This window comes from Macrobrachium rosenbergii, chromosome 45 (genome assembly GCF_040412425.1).
Source record: "Macrobrachium rosenbergii isolate ZJJX-2024 chromosome 45, ASM4041242v1, whole genome shotgun sequence".
NCBI lineage: Eukaryota > Metazoa > Arthropoda > Malacostraca > Decapoda > Palaemonidae > Macrobrachium > Macrobrachium rosenbergii.
In genome coordinates, this window is record NC_089785.1 from 34,743,835 (window position 1) to 34,764,468 (window position 20,634).

The following is a 20,634-nucleotide window of genomic DNA, read 5'->3' on the forward strand; positions in this document are numbered from 1 at the left end:
TTTTGACAAAGGAAAAATCTATTTCTGGGGAGGGCCCGTGTCCTGTGACCCACCTGTTTTTCATTCTCTCCCTCCCATGATAAACATCATTCTAGTGGGGTGGGTGCTAACATGGAATTTCCTTGTGTACAGTCATGAAGTGCATGGGCTTGTATCGGCACCTCTCGTTGGGACTTTGACATTGGGAATCTTTATAGGGCAGGGTCCGTGAGTGACAATCTCACCCTTTACCAATTCCATTTCTTGGAGCTCGCTCTGGGGTAAAGCCATTTAGCTTTTCTCTGGTATCTAGCAATGGAATTACCTAGAAATAAGTGCTGAATGGATTATTTCACCGTGACACGGGCCCCTCCCAGAAATAGATTTTTCCTTTGAAAATGAATATATTTGAATAACCTCAAAATCTTTTGCCTGTAGTTGATGGAATATTCTTTTGAGAGATTTATAAAGGAAATGCTTAGACTATCAGACTATTTTGAATTTACATTATTGCATTGGCATTTGTGGTTGCTGGGTTCAAGAAAGGGCAGTAATAGCTGCTTACTTTCATTTAAAGCATGGTTTTCCTTAATTCTGTAAGACATGGTGCCTAGGAAGAAATTGATGACGAAAAGAAAGTTCTTTGCATAAACCCAAAGTGATTCAGGTTTTATGAAGAACTTTGGACTGAATTTCCTTGATTTCTTGGTTACACTTCATTGTTTCACCTTTAAACATAATGATCCATTGTGTCCCCCATCTGATCATAGAAAGCAGTTACACAGACCCTAGAGGTCACTTTTTTCTAGATGAGCAATGTTATTATGTCTGAAAGGAAGGCTTCCAACCCAACCCATCAGTGATGCATCAGTTAATCCTTTGAGATTCTGATAATGTCAGATGATTTCGTTTCGGTGACATTACTTCAGATTCTGATGATGTCAACCACAAAAAATAAGAAGAATTAACCAAGAATAAATAATGTCAGGGGCGCTGGAATGATGTCTGAACAGTTTTGAAGGGTTTATTTAACCTCATCCTCATCTGTGTCATTCCCTTCAAATTGCTGTTGGAAGAAAGTGTCAACTTAAATGAAAGAGGTGTACTAAAAACAAATTGGAAAGCATATTGCTTATAACTGGAATTATTATAAGCATATACTAAAGGATTAAGTGCTGCAAGGTGCTGGTATATTAGATGGTCAGTTCTTGATAACTGGAAAAAAAATTGCTTGAGCAATCTCCATCATACTCTTGTTAGTTCATCTTCTGAATGTCAGCTGAAAGCATAGCTTATTGTATTAATTTATCATCAGCTTTAGCTGAAAGAAAGTGTCCCAGAGATAGTGACTAGAAACTTAACAAAAGTGATTTGGGCTTCAGCAAAACCTTGAGGGTTAAGGGGTATATTTGTGTTTTAAAAAAAGGAAGGTGTATGCTATATAAGCTATATACTACATCCAGAGACCACAGGAAAGGGGAGAAATATCCTGTTGAGGTGATGGAAAAGAGAGTTGAATAAATGGTAGTTGTTCCTAACATGAAGGCAAAGATAAGAAAGGGTACTCATGAAGGCATGGTAATGTTTTAAATATTCAGAATATAATTCTTGGTGTTGGTAAATATCTTAGATTTAATGGTTATCATGAGTCACAGTCTCACAGTAGTTAAAGGCTCATAATTATCACGCCATTTGAATGGTAAAATGACACCTTGAGATTTTCTTATCAAAATCTGAACCATCTTGAATACAGAGTATCTAATGTTTTGTACCTCAGTTACCTACTTTTCAAAGCAAATATTCTTTCATGGGTATGTAGTACTGGAAAAACTTGTTGTTGTTTGTATGTAAGGTTCCTTTTGCTTACAGACATGATTGAATATTTGTTTCATGTGCTTCATGTTGTGCATTCTTCCATTGTTGAAATATTATTCTTTTGCTTGAATGTGAGCAGCATCCGTGGTTCTTTATCTACTTGACAAAATAGTTTGAAGTGGTTAATTACTTTGTGCCAACAGTGGTGACCATTATATAGATCATCAATTGAAGATATCCTTCTTGCTATCTTCTGCAAGGTTTATTTCTGTAAGGGATTTCTTATACAGTATTGGTTTTAGTAATGTTCCTTTAGAGCTGATTCTTTCTAGTCATTTCACAGAACACCAGAATCCATATAGTACTTTGTGTAGGTGCAAAAGTGTTGTAACACGTTGCATTGATATTAGTATTGGTTATGTTTCTGTTGTCTTACCTGTAAAAGGTAAAATAGATAGAATTAATGTTATTCAAAATTGAGTTCCATAGTCTTCTTTGAATAAAAAATGTCCATCCTCTTCCCAGCAATTGTATATATATTGGGAAAGTTCAGAGGTATAATTTAAATGAACCCTATTCCTTTGGCTTTTACTAAAATGTTGGGATGTAGGTGTAAAATATGAAAACATTAATTATTCATATAGAAAAGAGCCAAATATCCACAGCAGAGTTCTGCAAACTGGAAAATACATTTATGTCTAATACTTTTTTGTAGTTATGCATTCATATTGGATACATTTATCCCCATATGATGATGTAAATCAAATATGCCTTACTCAGTTCCTCCACATAGTAGTGTACCTTAACTGAAGATAAAGGAGTCAGCTCCATACTTTTCCCAACTTTACTATTGGTCATTACCCTTTTGTTCTTGGCTAAGGAAACCAGGTTAAATAAGTAAAATTGAAGGTGCTGTGCCTGCAGTAGCATTTGGAATTACAATGGTGCAATTACAATATCAGATGTTGAAGTTTGCAAGAAAAATAATCGTCTTAAATATTAGTAGCTGGATGATGTGAGGCAGAAAATCATGACTTATGCCACATATTTCTAAAAAATGTTTCAAGTTTTTAGTAGAATTATGCGCTATGGTCAGTACCTTCGCGTGGAGGCATATATAGCATATAAATGGATGAGTAATTATCATTGACAAAGAACTTGCAGGCCTTAATGAGATTGTGTCATACTCTTTACTATATTCATTAACATCTGATAACAGTTACCTGTGAAACTACTTGCAAAATTTACTTGAAGACATTGCCAAGTGTATCTCATACCCCATAGATGCCTCCATACTGGTGTAGGATTATTTTCATTCGTGTGATAACTTTCACGTCTCTTAACATAAAATCAATGTTTTTGTCAACATGGGGCCACCAAATAATTAACCCTCGGAGCACTTTTGAGGGTATAAGATCTCCTGGTACATTCTGCAACCTCTCTTGCAGTGATAGGTAAGTTAAAGCATCAGTGCAAAGAATAGTAGGATCATATTCCTCCCACCTGCGCTTCTTCAACTGGTAGTCTAGATAATGCCTCTGCATTTCCCATCTTAGCTGTAGGTCTACATTCAATAGTGTAGTTAAAAGCAGCCAAAGTAATTGCCCACCTTTGAAGTCTTACTGCTACTAATGTTGGTAAATTCACTCTGAGACATAAAGGTGCTATAAGTGGTCTTTTTTTCACATTATATACATTTTTAATGCTTTATTGTCCATCTGTGAATAATTACACTATATGGTAACCTTAATTTCAAAGCACTCTCTCTCTCTCTCTCTCTCTCTCTCTCTCTCTCTCTCTCTCTCTCTCTCTCTCTCTCTCTCTCTCTCTCTCTCTCAGTATTCTTTCCATGCATTCTTCATCTTTATTACAAAGCCTCTCCTTGTTTTTGTCTCTGCATTTCTCACAATAATGTTGATTATCAACATCATCCACATCTGACAGTAGCAATAAATACACTACAGCCTAAATGCAACCCAATAAGGCAATATCTGTACCTAATCCAAACACAGAGCATGTGTAGGAAGATTAAAGGAAGTAAAAGAGCACAAAGAAACATTTTATTTCTTCTTGGACGGCTAACAAACAAAAATGTTCAACTTTGAAAAAAAAATGGTCTTCTTTAGGGGACTTCATTTGTCTCCCCAAGCCAGACTGCCATTTCATCATCAGTCTCCTTCTCAGTTCCCAGGCTTAGTTGGATGTTGCCACCTCATTGCATCACCTAGTTCTATATTTACTTGTTATTTTCCGGCACAGCATGGATATCTTGCTCTCACTTTCACAGGCCATGAGGCTTCAACATACTATATCCAACACTTCTATGAAGAATTTTTACTTCTGCCAAAGAATTCATGTGTTTTGATCGGTTTCATATGTTTCTTTATCTGTCTAACTGTCAGTTAACAGCACTTTGCAAGTGTTAATGAACAGGTTCTATTGAAACTGGTAAAAAGATTAATGGAGCGATTATAAGTGATTCAACACAAATCTGTCAAAATGATGTCATGCCTTCTCAAAACATGTTCCCATGTTTCTGTATTTTCACAAATATTTACAACAGGTACAAATAGAGTGCAATCAGACTTTATGGCACAATGAGTTGTAACCCAGTGAGGAACTGATCCAGGGGGGCTTGCATTCCTGTGACTTCATTGTTAGAATATATCTTTTTGCTAGAATAAAATTCAAGCCACAGAAATGAAATAGATAGACAAACATAGCATAGTGCTTTTTCATTTCCTTTTGTATAAAACTGTGAAAAGTTTTCTTCATCAGCATTACGGATGCCATTAGGTTTAAGGGAACTACTAATGCTTCTTTGAATTGCCATGTCTCTTGATGTTAGTTTTGTAACTAATATATCAGCTGACATTTATGTGCATATATTTGTGCATATATACATACTACAATACACTAGGCACTTTGCATTCTCTTGGCTATGTTTTCTCATTTCACCTTCAGGCTTTCTGTTCTGTGAAAGCAACATTACTTTCACCAATTATTATCAGATGTATTGAAGTACAGCATTTAGACAAGACAAAACTGCCTTGAAAATTCTGTAAAAACATGAAGGTATTCAAGAAGGAATCTTTTTCTTCAGCCCAAATTTACCAATCTTGTGATTACAAATGGAAGAATTACTACCTTTCGGATTTGTAGGCTTTATGGGCATTAACATTTAGCAGTCAAGGAAAAACATTTACTGTCCCTTGAAACTTCATATAAGATGTTTGTCTCCCAGTGTTAAACCATGGCTGTGGGAAATGTAATAGAAAAAGAATAAGATCAGATTTTTCTGCAAGCACTGGCAAGTATTGTCATATTATTTGCTTGCTCCTAATGCCTAAAAAGAGTGACTAACAATACAGTAAATTGAATTTCTAGTGCCAGATCTGATGAATCTCTTTGAGGCTATAAAGGTTCAGCCCTATAATGTAATGTAAAGAACTGGTGCTAATAAAGACACGATCCAAGTAGGAGGTCCTGAGTTACATTTCAAACAAAAACCCAGCATGGCAGCTGTGTGTGCTCTTGGTGACTTAGTCCATCTTTCCTAGGTTTGAGACTTCTGCCTAGCTGCTTCTACAAGTGCTATGATTTTTCTTATTGGGTGTTCTTCACTTTTGAAATGTATGCCATTATCTTGCATTGCATTTTTGATGTCCACATTGGTTTAGAAAGCTACTACTCTAGATGTGGCCATTTCCATTTGAAGGTATGCACCTCTGAATGAGAAATGCCTTCTGATTCATTGCTGTTTAAAGGAATCTAATGTGTAGAATCCAGAGTTGGCAGAGAAGGAGTGCCTGCTGTCAAAGAGAGCTGTCTTCCTCTCTCAGCAACTTTGTTTCAGTCATCAATGTCCTTTACATTATGATATCTTATCTTTAGATTCAAGGCTTCTTGGATAAGGAAATTGTCTTCTTTAGACATGACAGAAGACATGAGTTTAATTCAGAAATGGGTAGAATCGCAAGTAAATGCTTCAGAACCTCCCTTTGCTCAAATTTTAATATTATTTATAGGCATCAGTAATCTGGTCATGAATCAGCTTCATAGATCATTGGCTAATACCAGAGATTTGTCAGGGTCTGAATTTGGTAGCGTTCAGCACAAAGAGTATTGCCAGCCATGGAAATACATGCCATATGACATAAAACAGGGAAAATTTGAAGCAACTTTTGGTTGAAGAATGAGAAAGGTGGAGACTCCAAATGTACTCGCATACAAGATGTACTCTTAATAGAATTTGGTGGATACCATGAAAAGAACAAGAAAAAACAACTTGACAGACTGTAAAGAGCCTCTGTTGATAATAAGTTTGCGATATTCAGCAAAAGAGGTCTTCCAGTGCTGTAAGGATCTGTTAAATGTATAGTAAAGCTCACTATTGAACAAACAAAATTACTGTATAGGAGTTTCTCCATTTCTGCTTCATCTGATAGAATAGGAAGAAAAGGAGGAGGGACACTGAAAGACCTCCTTGTGCCCAGAACCTGGGACCAAAAATAACATTGCTAAATAAGGGTGTACTGTACTCTTAAATTGGTAAGGAAATGGGAGTACGCTCTTTGCAAAGAAATTAAGAATTTTAGTCAACTTCATCTTGCTAAACAAAACTTTTACAAAAGCACGAGTCACAAAAGAGAAACTGTTCACCACTCATTGACAAATAAGATGAAAGATGTGGTGATAGTTTCACAAGAGATTTTAGAGTCAAAAGTAACTGAGATAGGAAATGAAGATTTTGTCTGAGTGATATGGAAATGATGTTGCATGAGTCCCATTGGCAAGTAGCCTGGGCACTGCAGAGCAGGTTAGCGTCCCATCACGAGGAATATACAGGACGTCCCCGAGTTACAGCAGCACCGACTTACAGTGTTCCGGTGTTACTACATTTTTTCAAATACATTTATCAAGAATAGGTATCTAGTTAAGGCACCATTAAAGTGTCGTTGACAGCGCTTACAAGAATAGGTATCTAGTTACAGCGCCATAATCAAGTTATGGCACTTTAAGCACCGTTAAAACCCTGTTAATGGCGCGTATGGCATCTATTAATTAATAAGCACCGGCTTACAGCGGAAATCGACTTATGGTGCACCCCTGGAATGGAGCCCCCACCGAAAATCGGGGACTGCCTGTATCATGTGGTATTTGATCCTCTTGTACTCTTTGTTAAAATGATTAAGCCTGAGATGTGTATCTAGTTGCATTAGCCAAAGAAGCTTATTGATTTATGCCAAGACTCTGCTCACATCAGATTCATGAGGGTGAATTACTGTATTGATAATGAGTTCACTTTAGCTACTCCACTAGACTTGTTTTATAGATCAAAATCATTATTCGTTACCTATGTAAAAATTATAGCGATGACTAATAATGCTTGAGAAATGAGCAGGAAAGACTTTCTTCCTGTCTCTCTGGCAATAAAGAAATGAGTGAATATTAAAATTGATGTAAACTTCACTACTGTCTTGTTTTAGGAAATTGAAATTCCTGTAAAATGGAAATTATTTGATGACATGATGCGCAACGCTCATTTCAGAATGGACACTTGTATCATGGTGTAGTCATATGGTACATATACTAGACAAACTAGGCACTTTATGGTACATATACTAGACAAACTAGGCACTTTACAGTCTTTCTCTATTAAGAATAAGTTTTTGAAGTTCTTTGTGAAGATACACAGGTAATTTAATAATGTAGAAATATTTTTCCTATACATTTATTTAAATAAGAAATTCTGTATTTTTTTTAAGTCTCATTGCATTTGTAGGGTCCACTTAAATGTATAATTTTTTGTTTCTCAATTTGGTACAGTACTCATTTTTGCATTCAAGAAAAAGGTTGAATTGATGGTGGAAGTCTCTTCAAAATGTTTATTTCCAAGTTATGACCAAAATATAAATGTAACAAGTTATCAAAAGATAGCTTAAGCTGCCAGGTAGGCTAAAGGTTGTGGTCCTTAATCAGTTACATTTCCATCATATTTTTGCAATTTAATGTGACGTGTTAATCAAAATTAGAGATATTACAAAATATTGACATCAAATTTGTCAAAAAAAATATGTCATGTCTGTCAACCAGAGGATAGTACAGTACTTACTGTCAATAAATTTCTTCACATTTCAGATTATTGATTGTGATAATTATTGTTACAATGCACTTCATATAAAAGATGATAGCCACATTCAGATTTTTTATGTGCACAACTATGGTGAATTTAATGAAATTTGGGTGTTGTAGCAGCATGGAGGTGCTCAATGACATAACAATTTTCATGTAGAATTGGTCCAATTTTTAGTTCAGTCAGATGTTATGCTGTCTCATGGGAGCACCCTCCAGTATATGATACATTGCTAGGAACTACATACAGTACAGTGTGTTCCTCCTCTAAGATATTTGGTTCACTATGCTCTGTCATTCTGAAAGGTGTCTATTTTAATATGACTCTGAACCACGTAGATAATAGCTTTAGTGCCTTTGTAGATTAGACATGGTATAGGTATATAGTACTGATAGATCTAGTTCAATAACTGCACTTCATGTAAGCTATTCATGTTATATTGACATTTTCATGAGCTGGATGGGTATCTTAGTGTTGTGCACAGGTAAATGGTAAAATGTTGTAACTTTTATTAATGGCATATACATTTTTCTTTATGTTGAAGCATGACTGTCATTCTCAAATAAAAAAAAGTAATTAGCATGGGGGACTTAGGTCAGCACTCACCCCCACAAGCAATACCCTCATGCATGCTACCACAATTGCACGTTGCAGCTCTGGATCGAGACACTTACAAGCATGTGCGCAAGAGTATCATCGACATGGTTTTGGCAACAGACATGACCAAGCACTTCGAGCACCTGAGCAAGTTTGTCAACATGTCTGCAAGCAGCAAAGTATCCATCAAGGATGAAGAGACGGCATCACTTGACGTGAGCTTCTGTACACTTTATGTTGTCTCATAGTTAGAGTAGCATTAGTCTGGGATTTCTTGTTTGCTTTCTGTAGTAATAATAGGGTGTAGATTTGCTAAAGACATTTAAGATATACCACAAAGATCATGATAATAGAAATATGTATAGTGATTCTTTATTTCAAAAGATACTGACCATTGTTTTACACATCCATAATAAGCTGGAAATTGCTTGGCCAAATTTATTACCTCACGTAAGGAGGTTAACATTTTGGTTTGGTTTGTGTGTATACCTTTTCCTGTTTGTCTGCTGGCTTACAAGATCATGCAAACAGTTATGTGTGGGTTTTTACAAAATTTTTACTAAAAACCAGGCCTTGTGACTGGCCGTGAATGTTTACATTCTGGGAGACGTAGAAATGCAAGCTTTGGAGGGGAAGGTTCTTTTGGGGCTCTCTTTGTTTTTTCTCTAGCACTTGATGGTATTCAAGTCCCAGATTCACACAGATGTCAAAAACAACCAAGGGATATGTCATAGGTTGCCCTGGCAGAGGTTTGCAATTTCTTAATGCTCTTGTTTCATCACCCATTAGCCAGATGATTATGCCAGTTCTTATGGTTGCATTACCCTTAAGAAACAGTTGGCAAAGTTACACCTTAGCCCATCTGCAGTGACAAGTATGGTCATTATGCCTATGTTTCAAACTGAAGAATAGCACCCAAGTCTTTCAGCTGTTCTTATGGATAGCTGTAGGGCTCCTCAGTCAGTTTTTCAGCAGCAAGTTTGTGAGTAACTTGTTAACCTTTTGCAAATTTTTCTTAATTAGTTGAGTTTGTTTGGCTGCTTAGGGAACCAGTGATTTACTGTATGCAATAATCCACTTCAGTTATTAGTGTGTTTCTGTGTTGCTTTTTGGTATTTTATCTTCATGCTTTGATAGTATGCTCTACAGTAATTTACACCAAAACAATGTTATTGTTATGTATTATTACATTTCACATTGTGTTTCTGTCTAGCTATATTGTGTTAAATGCTGTTTGAGCAGTGTTGCTATAAAGCTAAAGTTATTTAGTCCACATATTTGTAGATGTAGGTCAAAGTATATTCCACATACAGTATTTGTAGATGTAGGTCTTAGTAGATTCCAAATATTTGTAGATGTAGATCTCAGTATTCTGGAAAACCATTGGAATTAAAGATATTCCCTTTGTTGCTGTTTATGTATGCTTGTGTTATATTGTTGATACAGTTCATATTTAGAAGGCATTCGTGTGAATTGTGAAGTTTCCTAGTACTGTTTTATTCTGCTAAAAGAAAACTGGTTACTTATTATCCTTCCTGGTGAATAGAACTTGAATTACGAAATTGTGTAATCTAAAAAATCTAATAAGCTGCCAATTTGTAAATATGCAAGAAACAGAAATTGGACTCACATCATTCATAAAAGAAGGGTAAAAAAACAAATTCCATGAAACGTAATTCATGGAATTTGTTTTTTTTACCCTTCTTTTATGAATGATGTGAGTCCAATTTCTGTTCTTTGCATATTTACAAATTGGCAGCTTATTAGATTTTTTAGATTTTACATACAAATTTCTCAACAATCCTTGAGCATTCAAGTTCTATTCACAAGGGGAAGGTAATTTTGGGTAATAATTCTAAGTTCTCTGGGGCAAATAACCAGTTTTCTTTTAAGCAGAATAGCCATTTAAGGAGTAAAGAGTGAGCACATGAACATATGTCACCAACCCTATCATTATCATCACCATCACATAAAGTATGAGTGTTAGACAGAGAAAAAAGATTGGAACATCAGAAAGTGTTTGTGTAAAACACTTCTTAACCAGAGTCAGTGCTTCTGTAGTAGTATTTTACTACATCCCCAAAGCTAGACCAGTCCAGCATAAACAAAGCACGTGTTTAAGGACAGTGTGAATGAAAAAACTGATATACATGACCAACTGGAAACCAAGCTCTCACTGTTAGTCATCACCACAGTATTGACTCAAAATGTTTGATTTGCACAAAGATATTGCAGCCTAATGTAAATTAATATTAATAATCAGTGAATTCAAACAATAAAAGGAACTTGGAGGCAACGATTATGTAACAGTTGTTTATGAAAAAGTTTTCAAAGCCTGTCACTTAACCTTGGAACTCCTTTCTACAGTATATCCCTGATTTCATTACTGACAAGAGGATATTTCTCCACATGCTCTTAGAAGAGTATTTGACAATGAACGTGTTTCATTTTCTCTTCAAAAGAAAGTCAAAAAGCTCAGACCATTTACTCACAGTTTTAGCAAACCATTCTTTTCTATTTCTTCTATCCCTCTGTTAGAGCAAGACAGCTAAGTAGTCTTCCAGTTCCTGTAGTGTCCAATTCAACTATGGTTTCAGTCCCAGTGCAAAGGGCTGAAGGCATAATATATGGGACAAAGAATGTCTGTAGGAGTTTTGAGGCAATAACATGCAATTAATTTGCTCCTGACCAGCTGTAACAATGTGTAAGGCATCCTAAGACCTAACTTACATTTTGAACCAAATTACGTTAGAACTTTTTTGAAGCTATCTATAGGAATGCAGTGCTAAGTGTGGGTAGAGGTTAACTAAAAGAAAGCTAACAACTGGTCGAGACAGAACAAGAAAAATGAGACTTGTCAAAAGTAGGTGTAAAGTTCAAAACCAAAGGATACGTGAAACTAGCAAAGATGCTGTATAGAAAATAAGTGGTGAAGATAGTTACTGCTAAGTGTTTCCTTGTACTATGTAGATCCCAGTTGGAGCCAGTTACCTAGAAAAGGTACGTATCATATCTAAGTGGTTCCTCCAGGAAATTTACCCTCATGGCTAACTAGGTGTTTTGTGTCTCAAGCACTATCTGCCAAGAGGAACTGTTTTCTAGATTTCTGCACAAGTGCAGAAACTGATGAAGGTAGCTTTTTTTAATGGAAAACATTGAGGACTTTATCCTGACTTTATAAGCTAAAGCTTCTTTGCAAAGACTTAATTTTTCTCTTTAATTAAAGACTAGATATATTTTGTTAGTTATCCCTTGTCATGTAGTAGCAAGAATAAGGGGTTGTCTATGTAGTAGCAAAAATAAGGGATTATTTATGTAGTAGCAAGAATAAAGGGTTGTTTTCCCCTTTCATGTCATTCATAATGCTATTTTATGTTGACCAGAGCTCAGTGAAGCCCATGGTGTTTAAACTTTCAACAGTACAGCATTTGACTTTTGTGTATTTTTTTCTATAGTCATCATGTACAGTATACGTCAAGAAAATTATATATCGCATGGAATATATGAATTTACTCATTTCAGGGATCAAGAGATTCACCAGATTTGATGTCCTTTGGAACACCTGAGAATTTGGTCATAATAAAAAGGATGTTAATCAAGTGTGCCGATGTCAGTAACCCAGTCAGACCTCTTCCTCTCTCAATTGACTGGGCACACAGAATTGCAAATGAGTACTTTTCACAGGTAAAGTTACTTGTTAGCTTTTTCAATGTTACTTGATATTCATTTTCCTGTGGTACCTTTATATGTAAATAGGATCGTATCAAATTTTGCTCACAAAGTGTCTGCGGCCTGACTTTAAATATTTTACTGAGTGTTTGTGGCAAGTTGTATTGTCATTATTATCAAGTATAGTGTATCGTACTGACTGATGAAATGTTCATTCCGCATTGAGAAATTAAAGCTATGAAGCTGTAAATTATGTACCCCACACTGTTGGCCATGAATGTGCCACTTTGTGTCTGCACATTTTAGGCCAGGTTTCAAGGCAGCAGGGTCTAAGGATTCTTTGATGTTCCTCTGGCAAAAAAGCTAGCGATAATTGTAGATGTTATGAAAATAAACTTTTCAGAAACTCAAGATTTTATTAGGGCTGCAAATTAATGCAAAAGTATGATCAAGAATTTTTTTATACCAGATGTCTTCTTGCAATTCAATGCTGTTTTCACTTTGCCTGATTTTTTTCATATTTTTCAGCCCATTGTAGTCTGATAACAATTAAGGAATGGCTGCCTTTTAAATATCATTAGATTTAAAGTGATATAAGTGAAATATAATGAAAATGAAATTGGTATTAAACTCTATCAATATTTACTCAGTATGGCATGCAGTTTTCCTTGAATCATGATTAAACTATGATGACCACAGATGACGGTATTATTTTGTACTCTTCTGCATATTGTGCTTAGGGTATTAATTTAATGGTATTCCTCCAACAGACAGAAGAGGAAAAACGACGCAGTTTACCGATTGTGATGCCTCAGTTTGACCGTACTACGTGTTCAATTCCAAAGTCGCAAATTGGGTTCATTGATTTCTTTGTAAATGACATGTTTGATGCATGGGATGGTAAGATGTTCTTTTCATTTTTTTTATATTATGTTTAGTAAAGTAATAAGTTGTAGCTTTAAACAGAATTAAATTTTGTAGGATAAAAATCTATGCTATGATAGAATGTTGAGTATTGTGTTTTGAAGGGCTTGCCAATTGAGTGCTCACTAAAGCAGAAAGTGTGTTTAATTCCAGAGTATAGAGGAATGCCACTCAAGTGAAACATGGTACTGTATACCCTTACATAGTCTGAATTCCACCTTTGGGGTAGGAGGGATAATCCAATTTTTAGGGAAGGATATTTGACAAAAAATGAACCTGTACAGGTGTTCTAAGTTTTTGTATTCATACAAAGATAAGGTCATAATGTTAGTAGAGCTGGGTAGCTACATAGGTGGAAAGTCACTTTAAAGCAGAAAGTAGATAGTATTAAATCAGAATACAAGTGTACTGTACTGAGTTGATCGTGCTAACAATTAACCTGAAGGTGTAGCTTACTTGGAATCTAGAATTTTAGTAAAACACCATTTACATTTGATCTCAGAGTTGTGTGAAAAGACTGATATGGGGGAACTAAATTCACAAAGCAGCATTTTGAATCTTGAAGCCATCAAGAAAATGTAATGTACAGTACTTGGATTTGTTCACTACCAACTGTCTTGAAGATTTTTCCTCTTAGAATCTGGTAAGATGACTATTCATGTTGATTTTCATCCATCCTTGCAGCTAGAAGGGACATCAAAGCTGGTGGTGATGTCTGACCATTGCACTGGATTAGAGTGAAAATCTGAATGCCCATCTGGAGGGCCACAGTTTTGTGGAAGCTGGTCTCTGAAAACATTTGAGATTACGGTGGCACCTCAACTTAAGGGATACTTTAGGGTCTGGCCTTTCTGAATAATAACAAAGTCTGTATAGTAACAAAGACCTTGTATTATAGCCTGCATCTGGACATTTTCTAGGTATCTTATAGTTAGCAGCAATTCTTCATACGTAGTTTCTAACCTAAACTCTACATTCAAAATTCAGTGTAAGAGATATAATTAAAATGTACTTAGTTTAAAATGATAGCATAGGGGAAAATAATCATAATGTAGTAGCAGGTAAGTACATATGGTAAGCCCACTAAGTTGGGGCCCACTAAGAAGAGGTGTTACTGTACTTTAGGGAGCTGACAGTTGGGTAGGGAATGAGTTACTTAGATGCCACCAATGAACTGACAAATTATGAGTTTTAATTGGATAATACTATACTGAAATAGCCTGTCCGCTTACCTCAGTGGTCTTCATGAGCAGAAATGCAGAAGTTCTTGAATTGTTTAGTTAGGAGCTTATGTAACTATAGTACTTAAGGGTAGATGATGATGAACTGAAGAAATAGTACTGTATACAGCTTTTGAAAACTGGGCTGGGAACTTACATTAAGACTAAAATTTCCTTCATGCATGAGGAAAGGCCTCTTTGTAGTCAGTGTTGCTGTGGGGTGGGTTTTTAAGCGAAAAAAGTAACATGCTGCATTCTTTTATTATTTAACTCAAATTATGACCAAATTTTTCTGTTTTATGTCTTTTTCTGCCCAAAGTTATGCTGAGTTTCAGATGCCAAATGTTGTTCCTCACATCTGATAATATGGGACCTTTTTGTTCTCTCTCTCTTTTCATGTTCATTCTGGTATTGGAGTGATGGTCTCTCTCTCTCTCTCTCTCTCTCTCTCTCTCTCTCTCTCTCTCTCTCTCTCTCTCTCTCTCTCTCTCTCTCTCTCTCTCTTCAGTTTCATTCTGGTGTTGGAGTGATGGTATTTGAAATGTTCCTAATTCATGTTCCCTTCTTTCATTTGTTTTCTTTTTTTGTCCATTTTCATCTGAGTCTGTACTGTACTGTATTTCAATAGATAGAACACAAATAAACATTGTTATACCAGCTACAAACTGTTATAACTTGAAGCACTGGACACCCACATTAATGGCATGACTTAGGAGGAGCATGGTATGCATCCTAATATACTCTGCCTTCCCCTGGGCTTTAGGAATCCCATCACTTTCAAGAATTATTTTAAGTTTTTCAAGTACAAAATGAGGAGCTCAGATGAGTGCTTTATTTGAGAAACCAGTTTCTGTATACAACAGAATATCATTCTGTTGCAGGGCAATTACGAGGTCTCTAATATTACCAAGTAGTCCAAAAATATTACTGTACATAAACATCCATCAAAGAACATTGGCTCTCTCTTTTCCACTTCCTGTGCGTTTCAACCACTGCTCCATCTTTTTTAGCCTTCCTTATTGGTCTTTGTTCTGCTCTTTCTTCAGTATCTAGTTGTGTATACCAAACTCCACCTGAATGACAAGCATTGGGAACATTTGTTTTGTTGTTGCTCTGTTTTAATGGTCTGTATTTCACGTCTTGCTACATGAAAGTTCAACAGGCCCATTTCACTTGTTGCTTCTTCTAAGTTGGTGGTCTGATCTGATTGCTGTTTTACAGACCTTCATCTAAATCTAAATGATTTATAGGTGTTCAGAAATGCACATCTGAATTGCTGTCAGTACTGAATATGAAAAAATGATGCAACACCTTTTAACCTCATTCCTCTCTTTTTATGCTCTAAAGGGAAAATATGTATGTGACACCAGATGACTCTCGTACAATCCAGTGACCAGGAGGCCTGATCTCATTTAAAGTTATGAATCTTCATTGGTGTTGTAAACATCTATTTCAGTGGCATATAATCAATTTAGTAACAAGACAACTATTTAGTATATGTGCAGTATGTTTGGAAATAACATTAAAATCAGTACATGGATCTCAATCTACCAGAAACTGAACAGGCCATATGCATCAATGTATTGGTTGTGTTTCTAAATGCTTTTAAGTTTTTTGCATCTATAACTTTGGGCTAATACATTTTTTACTAGGGAAATTATTGTTCTGTATTTATATATTATGAATATAGCTTCTTCTACTATAAGTTCCTTAACTGAGACAGGTACCAAACGTCTATCTTGTGACCTAGTTTTACAAACAAACAAAACTTAAACATAAGTGTGTGTACTTTTTCTCTGTAGAACTGATAAAAGTTCTGGCATCTCAGTGAGGCTAGAAAACATTTGTACAAGACATTTGTTCCAAAAGAAAATTCCCTAGTTTCATTGTCTCCCCCAGTAATTTAAAATCAGCACTGCATACAACATCATTGGAATCTCTCTTGTCGCCAGAAATTTACTTCATACCAGCATCTATCATTTTCCATCAATTCATTTGCAGACTGTTCCCATAAAACAGTTCGAAATAGAGCAATTGTCCAAAGCCACCTCAAGAAGTGTCAGAAAAACTTAGGAGGTCCAGTGTATATGATCATCCCAAATCTCTGCTTTCTAGTACCCATTTGCTAGTGCATTCTTTACAGACAGAAAAATTACCTCCAGAGTTTAAGATTTATCTAAGCATTGTCTAATCCAGTCTCACCCCAGGTGACCGTATGCAATGCTTAACTACTGTATATATTTTAACATAATTTTATCTTGAAAAGTGAAGTTAAAACAAAACCAAGATTAAGTATTAAACTTACTATAGGGAGAATACCTCCCCTGTTTGTAGGCTTATTGGGAACATGATTTGCAAATTTAAGTTGCTCAGCTTCAGTACATCATTCTATTACTAATGTTTTCTCAGTGTACATTCTATAATTATTATTATGAACATTTACTCTTTATTGAAGAGGCCACCTCCTCTTCGGGTACAATTTTTACACCCTCTTTATGGATAAAGAGCTTAAGCAAAAAGAAACACTTTTTTGGTAGAATTTAAGGCTTCAGCGTCCATGTCTTAATTAAATTGAACAGAGATAATATTTATTTACTTTTTCACTGTGGTATTGTAGCAGTTAAGTTTTAACCCAGTTTTGTATATCACTTCTACATTCCCCTTGCAGCTTTAGCTGATGTTCCGGAGCTGATGGAGCACTTGAGGATTAACTATCAATATTGGAAAGAGCAAGAAGAAGCTTCCAAAAGTAATCTCCCTCAGCCTCAGACTTTAAGCACAGCTACAGAAGAAGAAGAGGAAGAGGAGGAGGAGGAGGAAGAGGAGAAGGAGAATGAGAAAGAAAAAGAGAAAAGTGAAGAAGAGGCAAAAATATCTAATGAACAAGATGGAAATGTAAGGACAAAGCTAATAGGTAAAGAAGTTACCGCAAGCTAGTGATGAATAAACTTAGCTCAAATCGTCGATATAAAGATATAGATTTGTTTGAAAAAAGTAATAAAGACTATCTGTAAATAGTAAAACAAAAAAATGTTAGAATCTGAATGTTGCCAAAGTATGAATCCTGATTTGGATGACTAACATTGATAATGTTTGTAGCAACACTAGAATAATCTTTTGTGATGAAAATTTCACTCGCCACAAAGCTCATTGGCTAAGGTAACTGTCATTCTCTTCCTTATTTTAGGGGGAATTGTTCAGAAGTAATTTATTGATATTATGGTGTAATCCAAAGGTAGTTATCTTTTTTTCTGTGCTGTAGGTTTCATAGTTTATATGATGAATGGCCTGCTATATATAACAGGATTCCCCTACAAAAATATTTGTCACAAAAAGGACTCTGACGTGTGACTTTACTTTCTTCCATATAGCATATTTTGAACTACACACGTACGCTTAACAAGCAAATCTGTATATATGTTAGATACATAGTGGGCTTTGCCCTTTGTTCTGTGTCTAATTTGTCATTGTTGAATACTGCCTTGTATGTTTTATTATTTGTTATAACTTCCCACTCTTCACAAATCATCACTGGCCAAATTAAAATTGTACAAAATTCTGTAAATATTTATATGATTTAGTCAGGGAAACATTTTGTATAGTTTTGAACACATCCAACTCTTCATTTTATATGCACAAGTACTTTTTAATCTTTGCACTGTGATGGTACTCTCAATTCAAAATTGCATTCTCAGCTTTCAAGCCGTAGCTATTTTCTTTTACGTCTCATGAAATTATTCTTCCCTGATGTCTTTGACTGAAGCTGATGCTGTAGGATTGCAAAGATCTGAAGGCATAATGCATTTAAGGCATTACTTCAAGTTAACAGAGTGTGTTGTAGCTGAATGAATATTATGTAGTAGGTATATAAGGCGACTTCTTCTTTTCAGGCTCTAAGAAGCTAATTATTAAAGTTAGGCAATGGGAGTCTGGTGTGCCAGATTTTCCCTGTTATACTAATGTGGTCATAATCATCTTGTTGCTCTTCAGGAAAAAGGCACCAATTGTGGTTTTACGTATGTACTTTTACATGATAAACTTTGGATTAGCAAATGCCTTAGTTGTTGAGATATTTCCTTTTGCGGGCTGTTGATCAAGAGTTGTCAATAAATCTGACCTTAACCAATTGAAAAATGAGATCATTTAAGGCGTGGAGGGAATCTTTTTGGAATAACAGAGGCCATGTTCAGATTACAGTACATCATCTTACTTGGGAAACTGCTGTTGAAATACTAGAAGTTTGTTTTGAGAGTATGAAATACAGATGATAAATTTTTGATATACCTCAGCAATTTCTCATAGAAGAGTTCAGTTATTGCAAGTGAAAGTTTCATGACAGTAATTTCTTTTTATTATTTATGGAATCAGTAAATCAAACCTCAGGCAACAAAGTTTTACTGAATAGATTAAGTCATTTTTTGTAATGGGATTTGATTCGATTTTAAAAATCATACGTTTTGGTGAAAGCTGAATGTACTGCGCTGTTGCTTTTAAATTACAGTCCTTATGAATGGAAAGGGCTGTAATGCATGACAGATGACTGGAAATCATTAAATCTCACCTAAAGAAGAAAGACTTTAAATATTCACAAATAGCTGACAGCATTCTTATGGAAGACTTGTTGGCTTCAAGAGATTACTTTGAAAAGTGAACCTTGCTGGATGCAGAGCAAAATAATGTATGTAGATGTAAAATGCCATATGACAGTTACATAATATAGTGGTGCAAGCATATGTGATAGGAAGGTAACAACAATAAAACTATTAATAAACTGTTTACTTTGTATATCTAAGGAGATTGCTTTGGTAACCTTGCCTTATGGGCAGTTATTTCTGGTGAGTAAATTGTGCTTGGTCCTTTTCCTCATGGTTTTCATTATTTGGCAATTACTTCAGCCTGTTGGTTGGTCATCAAGCATGAGTTTATGAATACTGTATGTGCTAAATATAGTGGTGTGCCATTATTTTTACCTAATGGTACCAAAACCTCTCAACATTGAGTTTTGCCGAGAATTTAGACAATCTCCTTGTACAGAATGAAATTTAAGGAAGTTGCTTGTTATGCTTTGGACTGAAAATATATAGTTTCACTTTGTGTCAAAACGTGTTATGTTGGTCACTTGGTAAGAAATTAAGCGGGTCCTTTGGAATGTGACAGGAATTCCCAAAACAAAAACTTTGTAGCTCCTGTATTGGGGTAGTAATTACAGAAGTCCCTCTCTCTCCCTCTTATTTAGTAAAGAGAGTTGATTTTATCTTGGTAATTTTGTAATTATGATATAAGGGTTATTTTAAGTATTTGATAATCAGGTACAGTGTGTGACAAAATGTCAAGTTTAATTTTTCAAGTGATCCATACACAATGTGGTCAGTGAGTCTCTGATACTTGTAATGTAATTGTCTCTCCAGTTAATGGGAGTTTCCAAGTGTTCTTTTCACAATCTTTCAATGGATTTGATATTCTTAGTATTAGACACTAAATCCTTTTATGAGTTTACCATTGCTAGTGGTGGAAAGATAGCTCTCCGTAATTTTCATTTAGGCACACATCTTTCTCGAGATGTGTGTGGACTGTAAAGAATGTGTGTGTGTGTGTATACTGTATATGTACATGAAAGTTGCATTTGTGTAATGTTCTCTGCTACTTTTAGCCAATTAATCAACCCTTTTTTTTTTGTCGGACTTTAAACAATTTTCAAAGATTGTCTTGAGGTTTGATCAAGTGCTGTAACATATGATTCCCAGTAGTATATTTCTGTACAGAGCCCAAATAAGAGACCATTTCTATAGCACAGAACAGTATCTATGAGATTTCTAACTGTATTTTCTTGAAGCTATATATTTTGTAACCTAGCAACATACTTGTACAGTGAATTAAACTTTCATACATGGCAGTCTAGACCAATATTATCCATTAATTTGCAAATGAGATTTACCACCGATTAGTATTTATACAGGTTATTCTTAAGATCAGTTGAAACTTTTAACTTTTATGTGATAAGTTTTATATACATATATACGGTGCAGTATAAAATTAATATATTATATATATATATCTATATATATATATATTAACTTTTCTTAGGCATACATTCATTGATTTAAGTGGTGCCTCAGATTCTGTGCAGCTAGTCTAGCAGTATGCAGATTTTCTTGCTGTGAGAGATTTTACCCATCGATGGGCAGAATATTTTTTAATGTTTATCTTTTTTATGAAATCTTATTAATGTCTCTAATGAAACTGTTTTTTAACTCAAGATTTCTTAAAAGTATTCTAGCTTTTTCTGTTTAAAAG

At 35.2% G+C, this 20,634-nt stretch overlaps 1 protein-coding gene across 15 annotated transcripts in view; it reads left to right on the forward strand.

The window, feature by feature from the left end:
• The window catches only part of LOC136829919 (high affinity cAMP-specific and IBMX-insensitive 3',5'-cyclic phosphodiesterase 8B-like), a 318,075-nt gene extending 297,842 nt beyond the window's left edge, over positions 1–20,233 (forward strand). For all 15 annotated transcript variants that reach the window (XM_067089092.1, XM_067089079.1, XM_067089081.1 and 12 more), the window contains 4 exons: positions 8,585–8,742; positions 12,050–12,211; positions 12,967–13,096; positions 17,009–20,233. In XM_067089092.1, coding sequence (XP_066945193.1) covers positions 8,585–8,742; positions 12,050–12,211; positions 12,967–13,096; positions 17,009–17,277 — 719 coding nt within the window. In that variant the 3' untranslated portion in view covers positions 17,278–20,233. The remainder of the gene's footprint in view (positions 1–8,584; positions 8,743–12,049; positions 12,212–12,966; positions 13,097–17,008) is intronic.
• The last annotated feature ends 401 nt before the right edge of the window (positions 20,234–20,634 follow it).